The sequence below is a fragment of the Ailuropoda melanoleuca genome, chromosome 12 (assembly GCF_002007445.2).
Source record: "Ailuropoda melanoleuca isolate Jingjing chromosome 12, ASM200744v2, whole genome shotgun sequence".
Classification (NCBI taxonomy): domain Eukaryota; kingdom Metazoa; phylum Chordata; class Mammalia; order Carnivora; family Ursidae; genus Ailuropoda; species Ailuropoda melanoleuca.
Window position 1 is genome coordinate 79,087,503 of NC_048229.1, and position 14,140 is coordinate 79,101,642.

At 56.6% G+C, this 14,140-nt stretch overlaps 1 protein-coding gene across 1 annotated transcript; it reads left to right on the forward strand.

Annotated features, from left to right (window-relative positions):
- Positions 1–4,704: 4,704 nt before the first annotated feature.
- On the forward strand, positions 4,705–8,482 carry FOXF1 (forkhead box F1). Its single transcript, XM_002913404.4, has 2 exons — positions 4,705–5,641; positions 7,086–8,482. The coding sequence occupies exons 1-2, from the start codon at positions 4,738–4,740 to the stop codon at positions 7,244–7,246; spliced, it is 1,065 nt and encodes a 354-aa protein (XP_002913450.2). The 5' UTR covers positions 4,705–4,737; the 3' UTR covers positions 7,247–8,482.
- The last annotated feature ends 5,658 nt before the right edge of the window (positions 8,483–14,140 follow it).

Consider the following 14,140-nt stretch of genomic DNA (forward strand, 5'->3'; position numbering starts at 1 on the left):
AAATACCTTGGGCTTGGGGAATGGGAGACAGGGCAGGCCTGTCTGTTTTTACACCCCCCACCCCAATTTAGGATTCCTGGGGCCAAAGCTGGGGCGCAGATTTGATTTGGGATGGAAGGGGTATCTTTATGGATCTATAAGCTAAGGACAAAAAGCTGCCCACTTCCCTGTCTCTATTGTCCCATAAGCTGGGCCCCTGGGGTTTTTGTTTTTGCCTCTAGGATAGCCCAAGTCTCTCTCTGCACACGCAGGCTCAATGCTCAAAAGGGCCCTGAGAATAGATGCCATTATTTGTCCCCTTTTCAGATGAAAAACCTACGGTACACTGCATGATGATTACAGCTAATAATACTGTTTCAAATGCTCGAATGTTGCTAAGAACATAGACCTTAAATGCTCTCACACAAAAAAGAAATGATAACCAGGCGGTGACGGGATAGAGGTGGCGTTGAGGAATGAGGAATGCGTGGTGCTGGTCATTTTGCAACCGTAAATGTATTCAATCAACAATTAACACACGGTACACTTTAAATGTACACAATATGTCCGTTAGGTCTCAATAAAGCTGTTAAAATAACCCAACAACCACCTCACCTCCCCCACCAAAATAAACTAAGGCACGAATAACTTATGCAACATCCCTACACAGCGAATGCTGGATTATCAGGACCATGACAATTCCCAGTGTGCAGGCGGAGGGTCTCTGCCTTTTCCACTGCAGACCCTCACTCGCCCTGTGGCTTAACTCCTGGTTCTGTGGTCAGATCTGGATTTGCATCCTGGCTCTGCAGGATGACCCAGGGCGCGGGATAACCAGGGCAGGGGACTGTCTGTAAAGGGAGGGATAATACTGACCTCCTCGGGGCTTCTGTGAAAATTAAACAAATATCTTTGAGGCATTTAACCTGGGTCCTGGGTTCAAAGATGGGAGGTAGTGGGTTCATGGACAGGCTCCGGGTGTTTGGTGAGACTTTGAAAACCATTCTATAGATGTTGCAGGTATGTGCTTTCTGGGGGTGGGAGGGTGGAGAGGATCTAGTTTTCAGTGGTCTGTCAAAGAGATTCGCAGCCCATGGAAAGGTTAAGAACATCCAAGGGGTGTTGATAAGGCGGCGATCAGCACCTGGCGCAGCCAGCGGTTGAGGTTGAGAAGTCCTATTACTGGCACTCTGTCTGTGACAGCTGTTACTATTTTATCACCTGCTCTCCAAAGGGCCTCTCTGCGCCTGTGCGCCTGGGAAGCCAGGGGCATGCAGGGGGGCCACAGAAGCTTTTCTAAACTCACTCTCTCCACCCTTCACCTGCACTGAGGCTTCTGGGGGAGGGTTAGCTGGTAGAGAGAAAAGATGGAGAGGTGTTCGCTTGGCAGCGCGGGCTGACCCAGACCAGATACTTGGTGGGCCTCAGTTTCCCCACTTCAAGATGCAAGATCAAATGAGACTTCTCTGGGCAACTTAAGAGCTGAGAGCCTCTTCTCTGGAAATACAAAAAAGCCCTCCTTGCTATGGATGTGGTTTTTCCTAGAATTGGGGGGGGGTCCCCTCCAAATTACAGAACTGAGAGCTCATTTCTCCTCCCCTCCTTCTCACATTCCCACCTTTACCTCCCTCCCGGGTAGAGATTAGGGGTTGGAAAGATCCTCCATCTGTTGCATTGCGGAGGATCCGGGCCACTTGGCCCCCTGTCCTTGCGCGAGGTAACTACTGCCCTTTCCCTGCAAAGTCTGGTTTGCTGTCAGAGCCTGAGGGGCAAGTGGAGGCCAGGTGGGGCCCCAACTCCACACTTCCTCCCCAGGAAGGCAGAAGCTCCCCCACCCTGAAACACACAGGAACCCCCAGGGAAGCCAATGAAAGACCATCATGTGCTGGAGAGAGGAAATGATCTGGGGGTTTAGCCAAAGACGGTATCTGTGGCCCCCTCCCAACTGGAGAGGACCCAAGAGGGAAGGGGCTACTGGAAAAAGGCTCCCCCAATTTCAAGTCCTGTCGAGTCCCCTCACTTCGAAGGCACCCCCTCAGAGAAACGGAGGCATTACTCTCGCTTTCTGGGAGCCACAGGGTAGGGCTGCACCCTTAGCTGGCTGGGGAGTGGGGCAGCCTCTGCCGCTGGCCTCTCTACTAAGCGCCAGATGTGCTCCCAGCAGCTGGCGGTAGCGACCCCTTCTCGGGGAACTTCCCTCCCGGCACCACCAGGGCCTCCTAGCCTGCAGCTGCCGTTTGGCCGAAAAAAAAAAAAAAAGTGATGGAGACAGAACGTAAGAATGCCTACGAGCGTGGACATGTGTACCCACGAGTGGAGCGGCTGTGCGTGGGTGAACACGCAATGCAGGAGTGTGTGCACTTGACCAAAAGCATGTCCTCTGCTGTGGGCAGGACTGTGCTTTCAGAGACTGGGGCGCCTGAGCTATGTGACGGGTATTCACTAAGATGTACTGGGGGCTGTGCGCCGTGCTCAGGGTCTCTGCGGCCGGTGGACGCCGGCTGGACTGTGTGAAATGGGGGTGCACCCGCGCGAAGATACAGCCACGCACAACTTGGTCATGTCCCATGCGCCCTCCCCTAGTCCGGGGAGCCCAGCGGCAGCGCAGTACAAAAAAGGAGACTCTCGGCTCCCGCGAACGCCATTCGGCCTGGGAAGGCAGCGACCGCTGGGCATGTTTCTCCTTTGAGCCCCTCAGCTCCTCACACAGACGTGCCAGGCGCCCCAAAGGCGACGAGGCGTCTACGCCGAGGCTGAAGGCGTCTGAGCGAGGAGGGGGGACAGCGGGGGACAAGGAAGCCAGAGAAACCCGAGAGGATGGTGGGCTTTGAAAAGCGCCGCAGGGCGGGCGAACTCCGAGCCTCCGGCACTACCGGCATCTGTCTTTCGCCCAGGCTCCCACCAGGGCAAGGCGTCTAGGTTCCTCGAGATGACCCTTGAAAGCATCCCTCTCCTTCCTACACTCCACCCAGGGCTGGGGCCAGAGGGGCTGGGCTCGGTGTCCTGCAGTCAGCGCGCGAACAGCACTCACCTGGGTCCCTGCTTGCTGTGTTGCACCCAGTTCCTGCGCGGTCAGCGCTCGGCGCCACTGTCCCCTCCCACCCAGCCCTAGCCCGCACCCCAGTACTGCGAGGAAGACGGGCCTGCGAGCCCCCTGCTGCGGACAGCCTGGAGCGAGAGGGCCGCCGGGGCCTGTGCTCCCCGCCCGCGCAGACTGCTTTCCGGAACCTGGCTTGGCGCGCAGTGTCAGAGGCCCCGCGGCAGCGGCAGGCCGAGCCCACAGGGGCATTAGGCCAACTCCCCCCGCGCACGCGGCATTCTCTATTATTATTATTAAAGAATCCCCCAGAACGTGTTTACGTTGAGCCGTATAAACTTCCTGCCAGGGCCTTTACCATCTATGAGAAATCGGAACCTGTTCTTGGAAAGTGGGGACATCGGAGCTGCAGGGCCAAATGGGTGGATTTTCATTGTGTGCGTGTGTTGGGGGGGTCCCCTAGGCAGCATGTGGGTTCAGATCGGAAAGTGGCTAGTGTACACGTGAATGACCGTAGGTGAGAATGGCAGCTTCCGAGGGCCTCTTGCGTGTGCCTGAGTGAGCGCATTACTTGGGCGCGCACGTGCCTGGGCGAGGTGTGTGCCCGAGTGGGAAGGCACGCATGAGTTTGAGTTTGCACTTCTGACTCTTCGTAATTTACCGGGTTTGCACGTGCACCAATGCATGCATGTGTGTGCATGACTGCCTGAATGAGCGAATGAGCGGGCGCTTGTTCGGAGAAGCCCATATGGTTTTGGCCCCCACAGGGCCGGCGGTTCTCACTTGCTCCGGCCCGGCCCGGCCCGGCCCCCGGCGCCCGAAACAAAGCGGCAGCGACCCGCCCTGAGCTTTCGTTTTCCGCCCGCGCTCGGCTCCCGCGGCTGCCCGCCTGCTCGCGCGCTTCTGGGCGAGTCCTAAAAGTCCCGGGCGCAGCGCAGTCCTTCCCGGGGCGGGGAGAGTGGGTAGGCGGTCCCTCACGGGAACTTACGCCCGCTGGCCGCGGGGACCCGTGGCCGAGCCGGCTGTGCCCGCGGTGGCCACGGCCCGGTGCCCGCTGCCGCTGCTTCAGTTGCGATCTGCCATCGGGCTGTGCGCGTCGGGAAAGGCCCCGGGTGCCCGCGCCTCCGGGCGGGGAAGGCGGGGGGCCTGCGCTGAGCGGGGCTGAACAGAGGGCCGAGGGAGCATTAACACTTGCTCGCCAGGTTGGTGGAGGCGGGGCGGTTTTGCCGGCGGCCGCCGGGCGGCGAGGGTGGGGGCCCTTTAAGCGCCCACCGACGCGGGGCCGGAGGGGGGCAGGGAGGGGTGGGAACTCCTGGAGGGTCTTAGGCCGGCCCGCGAGAAGCCGCAGAGAGAAGATGCAGTGAGGGCGGCCTGGCTGGAGTCGTGGAGCCGAGCGCCACGGGTGGCAGGGGCCAAGTGCTGCTCCCCGCGGGGGCGCACGGCCGCAGGCCCCGGAGGTGGTGCCTTCCCCAAAAAACCGGCGGGGGGGGCTTCCTCGCGGCCTCTGCCCCGGCTGCAAAGAGGCTGCCCTCAGCCTCCGCTCGGCTCCTTCCCTAGTGGGAGGGCGAGAGGGAAAGAGGGAGGAGAGAGAGGTGGGGGAGGAGGGAGCTGGGGAGAGGGGGGCTCCGCGCCAACCGCCGGCGGATCCAGCAGCTCCTCGGGGAGGACGGGCGGGCGGGNGCGGCGGCGGCGGCGGCGGCGGCGGGGGAGGCGGCGCGGCCATGGACCCCGCGTCGTCCGGCCCGTCCAAGGCCAAGAAGACCAACGCCGGCATCCGGCGCCCCGAGAAGCCGCCCTACTCGTACATCGCGCTCATCGTCATGGCCATCCAGAGCTCGCCCACCAAGCGTCTGACGCTCAGCGAGATCTACCAGTTCCTGCAGAGCCGTTTCCCCTTCTTCCGCGGCTCCTACCAGGGCTGGAAGAACTCCGTGCGCCACAACCTCTCACTCAACGAGTGCTTCATCAAGTTGCCCAAGGGCCTCGGGCGGCCTGGCAAGGGCCACTACTGGACCATCGACCCAGCCAGCGAATTCATGTTCGAGGAGGGCTCCTTTCGGCGGCGGCCGCGCGGCTTCCGAAGGAAATGCCAGGCGCTCAAGCCCATGTACAGCATGATGAACGGGCTTGGCTTCAACCACCTCCCGGACACCTACGGCTTCCAGAGCTCTGCCGGCGGCCTCTCGTGCCCGCCCAACAGCCTGGCGCTGGAGGGTGGCCTAGGCATGATGAACGGCCACTTGCCGGGCAACGTGGACGGCATGGCTTTGCCCAGCCACTCGGTGCCACACCTGCCCGCCAACGGCGGCCACTCGTACATGGGCAGCTGTGGCGGTGCAGCGACCGGTGAGTACCCGCACCACGACAGCTCGGTGCCTGCCTCCCCGCTGCTGCCTGCAGCCGCCGGTGGGGTCATGGAGCCGCACGCGGTCTACTCGGGCTCCACGGCTGCCTGGCCACCCTCGGCCTCCGCAGCCCTCAACAGCGGCGCCTCCTACATCAAGCAGCAGCCCCTGTCCCCCTGCAACCCTGCGGCCAACCCCCTGTCTGGCAGCCTCTCCACGCACTCCCTGGACCAGCCGTATCTACACCAGAACAGTCACAACGGCCCAGCTGAGTTGCAAGGTGAGTGGGGAGACCAGGGCTGTCTTAGTCCTGGGGGATTCCGACATCTGTCAGTGCACTGAACCCAGCGCCCAAACCACTGACCGCCCTGGGCAAGAGCTCGATGCCACTTCTGTGGGGTGCCAACCCCACTGCTTCAGGGAGGCATCAGCTCTCCAGAGTATCTCTCAGCTGAGCATGCCGCCCTTTGAAGGGTGAGTGCAGCTGGGGGGGGGGTGCAATTTAGGCCAAGATAATTGCTGTTTCTCCTCCTCGGTTCCAACTCCCAGCTGCTGGTAGTCCCTAGCCTGGCCAAAGTAGGCCCCTTCCTCGCCAGAAAGACTCAAACCCCGATATTCTACATCCTTTTGAGTCCTTAGCACCCTCACACCTCAGCAAGTTGCCAGGATGGAGCCCAAGCCCAGTGCTGGCCAGCTGGCTGGGCCTCCCCTGTAATCGCCAGCGGAAAGCTGCCTGGGCAGAAAGGCAGAGTTAGGCCCAAAGCTGCCTGGGCTGGGTGCTCAGAGGCCCGGCACCTCAGCCTCCCAGGGAACGAGGCCTGGCCGTGGGAAGGTCTAGTTGGGGGACATTTTGTGGTGACAGAGGCAGAGAGGGGCTGTGGCCAGGCCCAGAGCAAGAGTTAGAGGTGCAGGCCCCACAGACTCTTTGTTACTGAGGATCCAGGCTTTCAGTTCCCCAGGTACACTCCTCCCCACCCCTCTGAGGAGGTGCAGAAGAGACTCCCCTCACGCACACTCCTCTCCACACCCAACAGCCTCTCTGGGCCTGGTTCTGGAAAGGGCGCAGAGGAGCTAAGCAGGGCCTGTCAGGGCTCAGCTGTCAGCCGCCCGGCCAGCCAGCGGGAGGCAGGAGCCGGCCTGGAGGCTGGAGGGCCCCCTCTCCATGGGGATCTCCCTTCTTGGGCTGCTTCAAACTCCCTGGCTCTGGCAGCCTCTCCACCGCCTGGGGGAGGGGGCTGTCCTCCAAGGGGCCCTTCCCCTGGAGAAGCCTCCAGCCGTACCAGGACCCCTGCAGGCTTTGGGGTGGGGAGGTGGGAGAGCCTCCGCCAGGCGCAGGCCTCGGGCTGACCGCGGAGGTGGAGGCCAGACTCTCTCTGAGGTCTGCTGGCTTGTGGCAGCCCGCTAACCCCTTCCCCTTCAGCCTCAGGAAGCCCCAGCCCGGAGCTTGGGTGTCCCAGGAGAGAGAGGCCCATGCACCGGGCACCCGGGGAACAGGGGTCATCGCTGGGGTCCTGGGATCTTCTGCTGGAGCGCAGAGCCCAGGGCCTGAAACCCACGGCCGCCTGGACCCGCCCGAGGCCGGAACTCGGGGAGTCTGGCACCTCGGTGGGGCGTAGGGAGGCAGCAGGGCCGTGCGCTGGAGCCGGGTGGCGCTGCTTCTCTGCCTGGAGCCCTGGGCGCCGACCCTAACTCTGCTCAGTGCCCTCCTGTTGCCTCCTTTGCAGGCATCCCGAGGTATCACTCCCAGTCCCCCGGCATGTGTGACCGCAAGGAGTTCGTCTTCTCCTTCAACACCATGGCGTCCTCGTCCATGCACACAGCCGGCAGTGGCTCCTACTACCACCAGCAGGTCACCTACCAAGATATCAAGCCCTGCGTGATGTGAGGCCGCAGCTGGCGGGACCCTCCGGGGATGCGTGGCCTGGCGCAGGGACCCGGAACACATCCCAAGAAACTGCTTTATTCTTGAGGTATAACCGTAGGCAGAAGACAAGGGTTTGACCCCTACCCACCCGGATTATTTGGAAAGGAATCCCCAAGGCAAAAACCCATCACGGTGGTCAGCACTTCCTCCCCCACTCCTTCAAAAAAAAATTAACAAATGGTGGCTGTGGGGCCTGGTCTGACTGCAGCTGTTGGTAAATAAGTATCTATTTTTGATCCAGTTAAAGCCCGCTGAGAAGGTGCTGTACTGGGGGAAACCCTCAACATCTAAACAAGAATTCTGCTGAGGCCTTTCCCCGCCTTCCCTCCAGTGGCAAAAGTGGGGGAAGGTTTTCAGAAGAAAGGCAAACGTGTGAGACCATCATTATCAAATACTTTTATTTTTTGGTTATTTATCTTGTTATTTTTAATTTTTTTTTTTGAAAGAATGTCTTGGAATGCGCAAGTCTCCTCTTAGAGCCCTGTTTTGCAGGGAAGGGGGGGGCAAGAAATCGCGTCCCCCTCCCCATCTCAGAAGCCCTCCAGCGACCACAGGTGGATCTTTGTGCGGACTTGCATTTCTGAAGCCACTGTTCGTCTTACAAAAGGAAACCAGAAGGAGCCCAGAAGCTGGGGCTCCCCGGGCCTCTGCCCTCCCCTCAGCCCTCGTCTCCCTTCTCTACAGTCATTTTGGTTTTGTTTCCGATTGCATTTTGACTTTTTTGGCGGGTGTTTTTCTCACAAGACCCGACTGTCTCCCGACCTCTACTGTAAAAACGTGCTGGTGTGAGAGCAAGGGAAGCACAGCGCGGCGCGGGGACAGGGAAGGCCGGTGAGCGCACGAATTCAGGATTGCGGCGACGCAGAAAGGTTAAGGCACTTTTTTAAACTATAGCAAGGCTCATCCTGTTATTTATTCTACTTTCTTTCCCTAATAATCGAAACACCGCATAGGCTCCTCCGTTTATCAGTATTAATGGTGTAACTTTGTTGGCAATATTTGCCGCGTAGAATTTTTTTTTTTTTAGAGATCCATTGTAAATTTGAAACAAAGTCCAATCTGTGTAAAAACAAATTCCCATATGTTTATATAAATATATATATAAAATGAAGGACTACCCCCTTTTTTTAGTATTTGGCTGCTGGGGTGCAGCATTTGTGACACGTATTTTAAATTTCCTTCTGCACTGTATAAAAAGACAATTTGAGGATGTTTTGCCTTTTGTGTATTTTTTCCTAAAAAAAAAGAACAAAAATAAAAATGTATAACATTTGTACATGGCCTTTTAACATTGTATCAACTAGAAATAAAATCACATGAGTATTTTATTGGGATTGGGATTGCAGAATATCTTCCAAGCCCCAAAATATACACAGAAACCTGTTTGGGATCTTTAGACTTGTTTGTTTTATATGTAAAATATGGGTGATTCTGAATACTTTTTCTTTTTCTTTTCTCTCTCTCCCCCACTTTCTTTTCGGTTTTTTTTGTTGTTGTTGTTGTTGTTTTTTGCTAATCCTCCTCTTTCCATCCTTCATTTCCCACTGAAGTGAAATCTGGACATGAGTAACTATTTTTCTTGGCTTCTGTTTTTTAAGAAGAGCCCTCTGCCCCTCTAAATGTCATTTCTTGTTTTAAAGACATAATCAGATGTTGAAAGAAAAACTGTGCCCCTCCTTTCCCCAGGGAAAACCATATAGATGTAAGTATATAAATGACTTTTTTTTTTTACTTTTTTTTGCCACCAATGAGAGTTTTACTTGGAGTTTCAGGCTTTACTGTTAACCATATTTTAACTGTTATAAATTATGAAACAACTTCAGTTTTTTTGTAGAGCTTTTGGTTTTTGTTTTTTGAGGGGTTTTTTTGTTTGTTTTTGGTGCTCTACACTTGGTTTTCCCCAACTGAGAAGTAAAATTTAAGCAAGAAAAGGACCATTAGTGGGGAAAGCAAGGTGACAAAAACATTTCCATTCAGGAACATTTTCCCCAAAGTCATTGTGGGGGGGGGGGAACACTGTTTAAAACCTGTGTCTCCAACCGACCACCCTCTTTCTATTCCAATTCCCGCCTACCTAAGAAAACAAACAGTAAAATCACATTGTCGGTGCGGCCAATTCAGGACCCACCACAGTTTCTCCGCGTCGTGGGGTCGTGAGCCTCTGAACCTGGTTCTTCTCAAATTTGACATTTTGGACATGAGGGTAATTTCTCCAGTGCTCTGTTACATCAAAATTATCAAACTCGCCCAGGCAATTAATGTCCCAAACTAACCGCTGTCTATAAAATCGAGATAAAGCGTACAGGAAAGGCCGGTGACTCCATCCCCGGGGTCTCCGATGGGGCGAAATGGCGGGGCCGCGGTCCCCCCGGCGCAGCCCGCTGTCGCCCGCACGCGCCTGGCCCTGCGCTCCGGGAGCACGTTTGCTACAAGCAGAGAAGGCAAAGTCCTCCTGGGGTGGAGGCCACCACAGCATTCCGTCGGTGCCCAGGAACACAAGGCCAGAGAAAATCCCCCAGGCCTCCAGCGCGAAACTCTGCGCTGCGCTCCCATCCAGGCAACTACCCGACCCCACCGCAGGCAACAGTGGGCCTCGTCCTCCCTCCCGCACCACGGAGACTGAGCCCCAATTAGGACCTAGGCTCCGGGAAGTGGGGTTGATTAGGAGAAACCCAATGCCAGCCCAACCGGCACGCTCCCCAGTCTCCAGCAACGTCTCCAGCCTCCGCGCCTGCTCTTTTGGCCCCTGGTACACCGGAGATCTAGTGCGCGCTGACTGTGTGTGGCTTTGGTGCCGCTGGACCAGAGTCTGGGGCCGAGGTGAGCCCCGGCTTCCTGCTCATCTCCCCGGCAACACCTGCGTTTCAACGGGCTCTCCCACCGCTCCCACATCCTGGCCAGGCTGCGTGGGAGGCACGCAGAGGGGCCTGTGCAGGAAAACCGGCCAGGGGGCCCCAGGCTGGGCCTGGCCTCTGTCTCCCAGTCTGACCCAGCACCTGGGGATGAGAGAAAAGCCTTCCCTGCAAGGAAAGCTGGGTTCGGAAAGGGCCTGAATACTGCAGGCAAAATGGTCTCCGGACCCTTGTTTGAGATCACAGGACGCTGCTGCTGCGGCCACTGGTGCCTCATGGAAGCCCGGAAACCTGCTCACTTGGATTGTGTCTTCCCAGGGCCCATTTCATCCCTGACTTGTATAGGGCCGGCGGGGCAAAGCTCTGGCTGCTGAGCGCCCCCACAAAAGCGTGCTGTGCATATACAAGTTACGATCTTAGAAATGTAAAGGCATTTCTGAGTCTGGTGCAAAACCATGCACACTCTGTACATGAATGGGTATTATTCTACCATACGGGCATCGTAGGTAGAATTAATTCAGAAACCTCTAAGCATACCTCACTGGGGGGTTGTCTTCGAACAACGCAGTCAAGCTGCCCTAAGTGTATGAATCCCTCCAGTAATTAAATGCCTGGAGGCCCAAGGTGGCCAGAGTTATGCCACAGAATTTCTGTTTGTGGCTTACACATCCCAGGGACTCCAGGGTTCTACTCGGGGGAGGGGGCTGACGTCCTGGGCTCACCCAAGCCTCATCGGCTGGCCCATCGCACAACCAGCGGCAGAAGTGCCTTGGCATCCTCCTGGCTGCCCAGTCCCAGGCTGGAAGGAATTGCAGGCCCAGCCAGACCTCACCCCATGGAGCTCCCTCCCTCCGTCCCTCCCTCCCTCGCACCCTCCTCTGTTCCACATCTGGCTGGAAGGCACTCAGGATATGTGCTTCTGATGGGAAGGTGCTTGGCCCATCAAGGCCCATCTGTCCCGGTTTCCTTCTCTCTTTGGGGCTGGAGAGCTGGGGACAAGGAGGGGAGTAGGGGTGCATAAAGGCCGGGCTCCAGGCGTCCACTAGCCGGCAGCTATTCCAGAGGTAGTGGAGAGATGAAGCTACAGTCCCTGCTCTGCCACCATCGAACCTGGGCAAACCCTATCGCCTCTGAGCCTGTTTCCTTATCTCTAATAATACTATTCTCATGACCTATGAAGGGCAGTGCCTAACGTCCTCAGGAGCTCTGTGATACCCAGACAGGAGTGGCCACAAGACCCACAAATGTCTCGCCCTGTTTCCCTAGAGATCTGCTGGTCTGAGGGCGTGTTGTGGGGGGACGGTGGGTGCCATACAAGAGGCAAGATTCTGTATTTCGCTAGGCCCTAGACTCAGGGGTTTCCAATGAGCACTCAGTCTGGGAGCCACTGAGCTCATCTTCTAGCATGCTGCACCTAGACAGACTCTGCTCCCTTCCCAGGGAGAATCTCCTAACCTCCAGGCCAGAAGACCTCTGAGCCCAACAACTTCATTTCTGATGGTGATTCTCAGTGTAGAACTTCCCTCATCAGAAACACTTGGGATGTCTACTGAAACTGCAGATTGGGGGAGGGTAGCGCTGAGAGCTACTTGATTTGACTCTCTGGAGGTGGGATCCACGACTCCAGCCTTCAGAGATTTCCAGGGTTCCTGGTGACTGCTTAAGTTTGAAGTCTTTCCCCGTGTTCTCTGGAATCCTGAGAAAAGCCCTGGTGAAGGCGACTCAGCATGGCCTCTGCTGCCCCCTCCCGCCCAGCTGCCGCAGCAGCTCCGAATCCAGGCAAGCAGACGTGCAGCAAATGTTCACGTTCATAAGGCATGCTGCGAGCTGGCCATGCATGGCAAGCCCTCTTCCCGCACACCCCTCGGCCCTTCTTGGGATTCCCTTAGGGAGGTCCTAGGACTACTCCTGCCTTCCAGAGGCAAAAACCGAGCATGGACAGGTCAGAGGGCTTGCTGCAGACACTGCTAATAAGAGCTGGAATTTGGACTCGATCCAAAGCCCATGTCCCTAAAGCACTGTGTTCCAGGGCTCCTGCTCACGCACCTTCCTCCAGCCACCAGGCCTAATGAAAACGGGCAACTGAAGTGTGGTCCACAAGACCACTTCTGCTGGGGTCTCTGAACACAGGTCCTCTCTCACCACCTCTGCCTGGGAGCTGGCGGCGTGGTCATGCAGATGGGGTGGGGAGACTGGCCCAGCAAGCCCAGCTCACACCCCTGACACCCACCTCTCTGGTACAACAGACTTAGAGTTCATGGACTTCTACCCTGGCCCCCATGAAAGCCCCCTTCACTTCCCTGGGCCCCCTTAGTCCAGCAAAGACAAGCTCAAATGAAAGTTGAAACTCAAGGCAACAGAGGCCAGTAGGGTAGCACATGGGACTGTGCTTCCCTGCTCTGCTTCTGGAATCTTCTGGGCATCAACATGTCAGAACTCTGGACTGTTTCAAGAAGAGAGGTCTTTGCTGGGTATCTCCAGTAGACAAGCCATATACACTCATGAGGGTACACAAATGGATTTTAGGACCAAGACAAATCACAGGCCTTTCTCAGTGTTGATTAATGTGCTCTGGGGATGGGCAGGGGATGTCTCCAAGTGTGACAGAGGAAGAACCGCCATGGACGCTGAACACCTCCATGTGTCTGTCATTGCAAGGGGCTAGATTCAGTGGACATACACCCTGGCGATCATGGGTCGACAGACCAGAGTACTGTTTCCAGCACCAGGACCCTTGGGGTTGTGCTGACACACTTAAGAGACATCACCAAGGCCAGGGCAACTCTGGGCCCCGATCAGAGGCAGAAAGCCCCCAGCGTGAGCACTATCAGTGAGAGGCTCCCTCCAACTCCTATAGGGTAGGCTTTCTGGGGGGCGGGGGGAGCCGATGCAGAAAAGGTGCAGGCCATACCCTATGGCTTCAGAACAGTGGTCTGGGGAAATCAATGGTGACAAGCCTCTCCAAGCATCTTATTAAAACTACCACACCATGGAGGGGGCACGGGCCATGCATCCCACTGCATCTAGGGGTTATGGCCGGCCACAGGGAAGCATGCCAGGTCCTCAGATGTCCCCTGAAAAAGGGTAAACTGTTTCTGTATTTGGAAATGCCCCCAGAGCCAGCCACAGATCAGCGCACGTGTTTCTGGGTCCTGCAACACCTTGGCGTGGCCACAGCTTGTGTGACACAGTGACACAGGGGAGCGCTGCGCCATCTCTGTCCAAATGGTCACAGGCTTGGCTAGGTGGCAGCAGGTATGGACAGTGGGTGCCAGTTAACTCTCCAGGGCTCTTCACAAGATGAGAGGAGAGGCAGCCCATCGCATCTGACCCACCCCAGAAAGCTCACCCCTGACGGCTTCTCCATGAGGTCGCAGCGCCACCTGCTGTCCACTGCGCAGTTTTTGTCGGGACAACAGCCGACTTCCCAATAAACGCAAGGAAAACAGGTTTCACCAGAACGTCGACAGCTGTGCACACATGAACCTGACTTTGATGATTCAGGCCCTCTGATCTTTGTTAAGGGGCACCTGACTTTGGGGGGGGGAGTAAAGACTAAATCAATTTAGTCTTTCCCTAACTATACAAGTAACACTATTCAAAATAAACCTTGGGGGGCGCCTGGGTGGCACAGCGGTTAAGCGTCTGCCTTCGGCTCAGGGCGTGATCCTGGCGTTATGGGATCGAGCCCCACATCAGGCTCTTCTGCTATGAGCCTGCTTCTTCCTCTCCCACTCCCCCTGCTTGTGTTCCCTCTCTCACTGGCTGTCTCTATCTCTGTCAAATAAATAAATAAAATCTTTAAAAAAAAAATAAACCTTGGAAAATTGAAAAGAGGGAAGCAAACATCACTTCAAACCCTGTCCCGAGACAGCTGTGTTGGTCCCAAAAGACGTCCCTGTACACATAGACCCCAAGGCTCCTGAGCAGCTGACAGCGGAAGGTTCTAGTTGAGAGAGCAGGAGTCAGAGGGCCTGAGTTAACTTCCTGACTTTGTGAGCTC

Coding starts and splice junctions, on each gene's coding strand:
- FOXF1 (XM_002913404.4), top strand. CDS start 4,738: ATGGACCCCGCGTCGTCCGGCCCGTCCAAGGCCAAGAAGACCAACGCC. Junction 5,642..7,085: donor CGGCCCAGCTGAGTTGCAAG/GTGAGTGGGGAG, acceptor CCTCCTTTGCAG/GCATCCCGAGGTATCACTCC.